At 45.9% G+C, this 8,158-nt stretch overlaps 1 protein-coding gene across 1 annotated transcript; it reads right to left on the bottom strand.

Annotated features, from left to right (window-relative positions):
* Nucleotides 1–1,334: 1,334 nt before the first annotated feature.
* Nucleotides 1,335–7,224, bottom strand: LOC127224283 (HLA class II histocompatibility antigen, DO beta chain). The gene is made up of 6 exons (XM_051187252.1): nucleotides 7,062–7,224; nucleotides 5,043–5,312; nucleotides 4,122–4,403; nucleotides 3,067–3,177; nucleotides 2,796–2,824; nucleotides 1,335–2,634 (listed from the first exon to the last, which is right to left on the bottom strand). The coding sequence occupies exons 1-6, from the start codon at nucleotides 7,150–7,152 to the stop codon at nucleotides 2,602–2,604; spliced, it is 816 nt and encodes a 271-aa protein (XP_051043209.1). The 5' UTR covers nucleotides 7,153–7,224; the 3' UTR covers nucleotides 1,335–2,601.
* Nucleotides 7,225–8,158: the final 934 nt, after the last annotated feature.

Raw genomic sequence — 8,158 nt, 5'->3', positions numbered from 1 at the left:
TTCCTCTCTCTCACTCTCTCTCTCTCTCTCTCTCTCTCTCTCTCTCTCTCTCTCTCACACACACACACACACACACACACACACACACCTTCAGGCAAAAAGCAGAAAACATAAAATCTCAAGACTTCTAGAGGAAAAAAATCTTCAGGCAGGAATATAGAAAGAGGGGATATTGTGGGGAACAGAATCAAAACTGAACCAGGAAGGAGTTCAGGAAGAGCTGAAGTGGGGCTGGGAGCAGCTGGATTTCTCCAGTAGAGCCAGAGTCTCTTGGACCCCATGCTGGAGCACAGGAGACATTGCCAGCAGCTGTCCTCAGAAAGGGCAAAACAAACAAACAAAACCAGTTTTACATTAAAAATAAGCAATAGAAAATTGCTTTATTTCAAATAGTTCGTGTTCTTTATTGGTAACATGGTACAAATGTTGAGACCATTTGAAAATGCACCAGAAAAATCTCCTACCAACTAAACTATGATTTATTTCAAAGCAAGCTAAATGTCATTCAAAAAGTGTCTGTATACCCACGATCAAGCCATCCAAAATCCCAGTATGGATGGAAGGGACTGTAGCACAAATAATACTGGCTAGCTCAGTTGGTAGAGCGTGAGGCTCTTAATCTTGGGGGTCATGGGTTCGGGACCCACATTGGGTGCCAATATGTACCATGAATAATATAAACCCACAGACATATATTGGGGTTCAAGCTGAAAATCAGAAAAGCAAAGCAGCCAAGTCACCAGAGAGTTCTTACCTCTACTGAGGCTGAGGCAATCCTGTCCTCAATGTGCCTGGAGATGACTGCCAGCTCTGAGACCCTGCTCCTGTCTTATATACCTCTCAAGTACTGAGATTAAAGGCAAAATCTCTGTACTCTTTTAGACTGATTCACTCTCACATAACCCTGGAACTCACAAAGATCCATCTGCCTCTGTGTCCTGAAACCTGGGATTAAAAATGTGTGCCACTATTGCCTGGCCTCTAAGGCTGTGGCTAGCTTTGCATTCTGACCTTCAGGCAATCATAAGCAATATACCACTACAAGGACTTGTAAAGACCCATCCTTAGCTGAGGCGCTCCTGCAGGCAGTTGATGGCTGCTGGGTAGGTAGAGTCAATGTTCTTCAGGGATGCAGCCCCTGATAAGCCACACACACACCAGAAAATGTTCCCATGTACATACAGGCAGAACTAAGTTGACTCAGTGAATTAAAGCAAAAAAAAAAAAAAAAAAAAAAGCATATGAGAGGTAAATGTGATGGGAGGAGAAACTGGAAGGGAGGGGGATGGGATGGTATGAAATTCTCAATAAGAAACTAATGAAAAACATTTTCTTTTAAAACAAAATGATGGTTTATTCAAGGGAATTGCTGTTCCACTCATAACTCATATTTTTACAGCTGCCTTTCCATCTGCATACAACAGAAATACTTCTAATTTTGTGAAATTATTAAAAAGACTGTTACTTGAGTATCAAGACTTATGAAAGCCAGTGAATTTCATTGCGCTACTAGGGTCACTATTAGGTGAAATTAGTTCTTTGTTTTAGAAGTGTGCAGCAGTGAACACAACAGTGAACACAACTCCAGTGCAGGAATCACAGCAAGACACCCACAGTTTTCCCATCATAGACTTTGAACTTCTAGTGCAAATAACAGTGAATAGAGCAAACAATACATAATAAATGAAGAAAGAATCCTAGAATTGGACTGTCACAATGTAGCAATCCCTTTTAAATTACCAGATCTGAACAATTAGCATCAATGGTTATTGTAACATCATGAGAAGAGAAATGGGGAGATTAAATGTGACTACAGATAAAGACATGGCCTCCTATAGACACCAAAAGAATGAAAACAACCTGACCCTCACCTCTGCATCAGGTGCTAACTTACAGAAACTATAAAGGGCAAAAGAATGTGTGTGCAGGCAACAAAATCCAAGTGTGAGAAACTCTTCACCATAGGCAACTCAGGCTTCTCACCAAATTTAATCTTAACAGAAAGAAGGGATCAAGTAAAACATCTGGAAGGCTAAGAGACAACAAAGACTGGAGTGTGGTACTCAGAAATGTACACTTGGCTAAGAGGCTGTTTACAAAAACCCATGTGTATAGTGTGTGCCTGCAGGTGTTTATTGGCCAAGGCACATCATGATGACTTCAACAGAGGCTTCCAAGGTCTGTGTCTTGTTGAGCTGGTGATTACAAGGTTTTTGCCTTAAACAAGTCATTGAATTATACATCCACTACAATTATCTGTTCCTGTTTTATTTTACAATACAAGGGATTTTAAAGTAACTCTCTAGAAGACTGTAAGCTATGGTTGGAAGACAGAAAGACTGGGGATTCCCCACTCACAGGGTTAGGGTCAGACCACACAGACCAAAAACTCTTGGGACTAGAGTGAATTGGGTCTAAGGGAATTTCTGGACAGTGTCCTGGAAATGGAGACTACTGAAGTACAGACAGGAGGGAGAAGGACCTAATGGGAAGATGCATGACTACATCCCATGACTCTAGAGCCAGTCTTCTTTACCCAACCTAGGGCCTCAGGCTTTTAATACTTCTTCAGGCTCTATAGGGGAAGCTTCCATTAGGATCTTACTGGGAATGAGGTGGATAAGCTCTTGAGACCTGCAGAAACAATGGGAGGATCTCAGAAGGCTTTCTACTCTCCCATTCCAGAGACTCAGAGACAATGGCTCAGACAGGCACCCCTGTCTCCCCTACTTGTTCTGGCCAAAAAAAACTAGACAATGATCGGCCAGCCAAAGACAAGGAATGGGAAAACTTACCTCATGGTCTGACTGGGTCTCCACAGATGCTGAAAAGAGAGAATGGGATCCCCAGTCAGGATCAAATGTGATTTTCCTGGGTGTGGGGAGGTGGCCTGCAATGCCAGCACTCCCCTGTGCTGACCCCTGGACTCCCCTGGCTTTAAGAACACTATCACAGTGATAACCTGAGCACAGCCCACCTTCCCTCCCTCAGATCTTTACAGTGAAGGAAGCTGGGGGTGGAGAAGACACAGGGCAGATGGGAAGGCTCTCCTCGGTGGTATGTTACCTTTCCGAGCCTTGAAGTAGATAACAACACCCACCAGGAAGACAATTAGCCCAAGCAGGAGTGCTGCACCTCCAATCAGTATCTTTTTCCATGGATATTCAGGCTGAGCCACTGTGGGAAACAAGATTTAAACTCAATGGAATGATCCCAATACCGGATGCAACTTCTTTATTTATTTTTTGTTTTGCTCTGTTTTTTTTTTGTTTGTTTGTTTGGTTGGTTGGTTTTTTGTTGTTGTTGTTGTTGTTTTTCCTGTGTAACCCTGGCTGTCCTGGAGCTCACTCCGTGGACAGGCTGCCCTCAAACTCAGAGATCCTCCTGCCTCTGCCTCCTGAGTGCTGGGGTTAAAGGTGTGCACCACCACCACTAGGCTGGACACAACTTCTTAAAACCCCAAATTCTATCTTGGACTCTATCCAATGCTGCTCAGGAAAGAGTTAAATCTAGAAATGGAGTTGCCTCCCACCTGTCACTGGTGTGTGTGTGTGTGTGTGTGTGTGTGTGTGTGTGCGCACTCATGAGCATGTGTGTGATGTATGCATAGAACAGAGGCCGACTTCAGGTGGCATTCCTCAAATACCATTCACCTTTGCTGTTGTTTTTGCATCAGGTTCTTCTCTGGCCTGGAGCTTACTAAGTTAGCTAGGCTGGGTGGCCTGTGAGCCCAGGGACTGCCTGTCCTCACCTCGCTGGCCCTGGGACTACAAGCAGGCATTAGAGCTTCTGGGGATCAATTTCAGACCCTCATGCTTGCATGACAAGCACTTTACCAACTGCGCCACACCTCCAGCCCTGTCCCTGACTTAGAGCCCATGGCAGTGTCCCTAAAGACTAAAATACTAAAGAATGCTAGATCCTAGGGTTGGAGGCCTCCTTACATGCTCTGAGGATGGCTGCCTGTCCTGTTCTCTCCCACCCTAGCCCTAAAATTCTCAGATCAGGGGACATTGTCTTGTAATCAAGATGAACACAGAAGTGACACAAATTCCACAGGTCAAGCCCAGGAATAAAACAAACAAACTAACTAAGTAACTAAAAAAATAAACAAAGCTTACTCCACTCCACAGAAACAGGGCTCTGGAGGCTGGGGTGTTCCACGAGGCAGCTGTAGATGTCTCCAAACTGTGGTATCATTTCCAGCATTACTGTCATCTGGAAGGTCCAGTCTCCATTCCTAACAAGTCCAGTGGACATGATGCCAGACCTCTCCTCCTGTCCATTCCGAAACCACCTAACTTTTATGTCCCCGGGGTAGAAGCCTGTCACAGAGCAGAGCAGCAGGTTGTGTTGCTGCAGCAGCGGAGTCCTCTCTGGGAACACTGTCACCTCCGGTGGTACTAGCAAGAGAGAAGAAGGATCACACAAGGACTGGAGCATCTAGAGGTACTGTGACCCATTTCCCAGACCAGCCAAGTAGAAGCTGCAAATGTAGAGACCCCTAAGACCCCTAGCCTGAGAAGCATGTATGGGTGCCCACAAGGAGGATTAGATGCCTGTGTCCCCCACAGTCACCCATTAAATTTAAGAGTATACCAGTCCTCAAAGTCCCCGAGAACACTGGGGTTGCAGAACTAAGACCACGATGTCCTATCCTGCAAGGACTATGATTCACAACTGGGGACAGAGCATAGTCTCAGCCCCCCCCCTTACCTGTCACCCTCTTACCCTGGAGAATAAATTTCCTGTCACAAAAAAGCCAGCAAGGTAGCTCAACAAATAAAGGTGCCAGCCACCAAGACAGAGGACCTGAGTTCCATCCCTAGGACCCACATGATGGGGAGAGAACCAACTGCCTCAAGTTGCCCCCGTCCTCTGTGTGTTCACGGTGGCATGCATGGAACACACACACACACACACACACACACACACACACACACACACACACACACGTGGGTGGGGGAGGTAATTTAAAACATTTTTAAGTGCCAGTCACAAGGTTCTTGTGGAGAACACCACTAGGCCCTGCCCTCACTCACCCTCTCTCTCCACGGTGAAGGGGGCCCCCAGCTTGTAGTTCTGCCTACAGACCATGTTCACAGAGGCTCGGCTCTGCTCCAGGAGGTCCCAACGTCTGTTCCACTGCTCAGCATCAGGCTCCCCTAGCTCCGTCAGCGCCACAAACACCCCCAAGTCACTGTCAAAATGTAAGTACTCCTCCAGGTTGAAGATGAACCTGACCACGAAGCGCACCTTTTCTGTCCCGTTGGTGAAGTAACAGTCCGCCTTTGCCTGGATCACAAAATCCTCTGGGAACCACAAAAGGGTTAGGAACCAGCTGCAGCTCTGGGAAAGCCTGTGCCTGGTACACAATGCAGCACTGGAAAAGCCTGTGCCTGGGTATGCCAATGCAACTCTAGAAAAGCCTGTGCCCAGTACACCAAGGTAGAGGGTGCAGATTTGAGAGTCATTTTGACTACAACATGCCCAAAAGTATATGGTTGATGTCATCAATGCTCAGCGTCATTTATTAAAAATTTGAAACCTACAGGGAAAACAATTTCCAGAAGTAAACCCTCCCCTGTCCAACATGTGGGTCCTGGGGATTGGACTCAAGTTGTCAGGTTTGGCAGCACATGGCTTTACCCACTGAGCCATCTGACGACTCATTTCACATTTCTGAACACTGCACTCATGCTGAAAGCACACTTGGGACGGTATCCGTGGAGAGGAAAGGAGAGGGAGGAGGTGGGACAGGAAGAGAAAGGCTTTCTGCAGTGATGGCGCTCTTGAGTTCTGCGCTCAGTTCTGCACTCTTGAGATCGAGACACAGCAGGTAGATCACAGAAGAGCTGCATGAAAAGCTCCAAGCTGCCACTTGAAGGATAAAGGCTGTTGTGCTTGAGCCTTGGGTCTGCTCATGCCTAAGCTCAGCAGCATCCTCCAAGAATGCCCAGCCTCCGCCAAGAGTGACCTCAATGGACATCCAGGCTCCCTTGTCTTGGCCACTGCATTGAGATGATGTACCATCCTCCAGTCCCTCAGCATTTCTACCCTTTTCTGTTCCCTCTTACAAGCTAAAGAAGCAAAAGATATGTGGATTTTTCATCATTTTAAAATCTGTGCTGAAGCCTGGCCTTTAATCCCAGAACTCGAGAGAAAGAGGCAGGCCAAACTCTGTGATCTACAGACCGAGTTCCAGGATAGCCAGGACTACACAGAGAAACCCTGCCTCAAAAAACAAACAAGCAAAAAGAAGAAGAAAAAGAAAAAGGAAGGAAGAAGGAAAGAAAGGAAGGAAGGAAGGAAGGAAGGAAGGAAACCCCATGCTGATTTTTTTTTTTTAATTTGTCAAATGGACACGATGAACTCAGAGCATCTTTTTGTTTTCAAAGAAAATTATGTTCCCTCGCTAAGGCTTGTTCCTCTTCCGTATTTGATGCGACCCAGACATTAAAGGGGAATCTTTTCTTAGCATTATCACATCCTGTTTTCTGCTCACAGCCCCACATTTTCGTGGTCTAACAGTGCCCGTGTTTACATAGTCCATCTCCCTGGCTAAAAAGTAAAAAGTAAGTTACACACAATAACCTGAGGCCAAAGATAATTAACATATTCAACTTGTCTGGCTTCTTCCCTTACACCGCAAAACTGCTCAGTACAATGCTGAACACTTAGTAGGTGACAGGAGAGGTCATCTCCAATTCATGAGATTAAACAGAGTCGTCATAGGCATGGACTGTCACTTAGGAGAGTCAGCGCTCTCAGACGCTGGCTTTCACGGTTCTAGAATCTGATACCGATACATAAGGAGCCCAACAAGGGAAAACATCTCTTTCTTCCTTCCTCCTTTCCCTGGCATCCATGTCTCAGGTACGGGAAGTCCTTTCCAGGCAGCTCATTGTAGGTGATGAAGAAGGCCCGAGGGCTTCTTGGTCAGTGGAAGGACAATTGCTCTTTAAGTCAGAGCCACTCTATTCTGAGACTTTGAGCTGTAAAGCAGAGTAACCCCGCACCAATTGCAGCAAAGACACCCAGAAACAAATTGCTGTTCTTACCTGGGGAGTCTCTGCCTTCAGACATGAAGGAATCTGGCCTCATGAGGTTCACTAGGAGAGCCACCACCCAGGGGGCCCTCCCAGCACCCATTCTTGAGGGGACAATGACAGTAAAGAGGGTGGTAAGCCCTTTAAATGGAACTATCTTCCACACAACTGAAAAAAAAAATCACAAAGTATAGATAACTCTCCAGCCTCCCTGAGACTGGAACTGTCTATTAACCAATCAAGACTGAAGACTTATGCATCATTTGTTGCTAGGCAGAACACTTTGATAAAGTTGCATTATGAGAGCCAAGAACCAGTTACCTGGAGGGTCAGTGTCAGTGGTTTAAGTCAGGAGGGCAAAATGTCTACAGAGCATGAAGTCCTAGGACAAAGCAGATTGTTTATTGTGCATCCCCATTTGTAGGTCCCTGAACTATTCTGACCAAGAAGTGTCCCTTCCTATGGGGTGGCTGACATGGACAGCAGAAGATGTAGAACAAAGAAGATGTAGACGGCTTTGTGGACATGGCTTGAAGGGAGCCAACAGTGGACTTATCACAAGACAGAAGACAGATTGTACCATGTCTTGTATGCCAGTCAAGGGGAAGAGGGAGGAGGAAATCAAGACAGAAGGACAGACAGACAGAATTCTCAAAAGAATAACATCATGCAAATATATTCATAAGAACAAAATATAAGGAAGCATGGGGTAGGTCAACAAAATGGAGGGACGAGATTCTATAGAACACACTGGCTGGCTACAAACCCCAGTCTCATCATCATCATCATGACAATGATGATCATGATTGACAGATATTTTAATGGCTATAATACTGTGCTGAAAATTTCATGGGAAAAGATATGAAAATTAACCCACCTCTGCCACCTCAGACAGCTTTCTGTTGCTGTGATGAACACTACAGCCAAAGCTACTTGCAGAGGAAAGGGCTTATTTCACCCCCTGGCTTACAATTCATCACTGAGGGAAGTTGGGGCAGGAACTCAGGGAGGAACCTGGGTGCAAGAGCTGATGCAGAGGCCATGCAGGGTGCTGCTTACTGGCTTGCAGGGTGCTGCTTACTGGCTTGCTCCCCATGACTTGCTCAGGC

This window comes from Phodopus roborovskii, unplaced genomic scaffold (assembly GCF_943737965.1).
Source record: "Phodopus roborovskii unplaced genomic scaffold, PHOROB, whole genome shotgun sequence".
Lineage (NCBI taxonomy): Eukaryota > Metazoa > Chordata > Mammalia > Rodentia > Cricetidae > Phodopus > Phodopus roborovskii.
This window is presented reverse-complemented; position numbering and strand designations above follow the sequence as displayed.

Coding starts and splice junctions, on each gene's coding strand:
- LOC127224283 (XM_051187252.1), bottom strand. CDS start 7,152: ATGGGTGCTGGGAGGGCCCCCTGGGTGGTGGCTCTCCTAGTGAACCTC. Junction 5,313..7,061: donor TGAAGGCAGAGACTCCCCAG/GTAAGAACAGCA, acceptor TGTGGTTCCCAG/AGGATTTTGTGATCCAGGCA. Junction 4,404..5,042: donor CTTCACCGTGGAGAGAGAGG/GTGAGTGAGGGC, acceptor CTCTCTTGCTAG/TACCACCGGAGGTGACAGTG.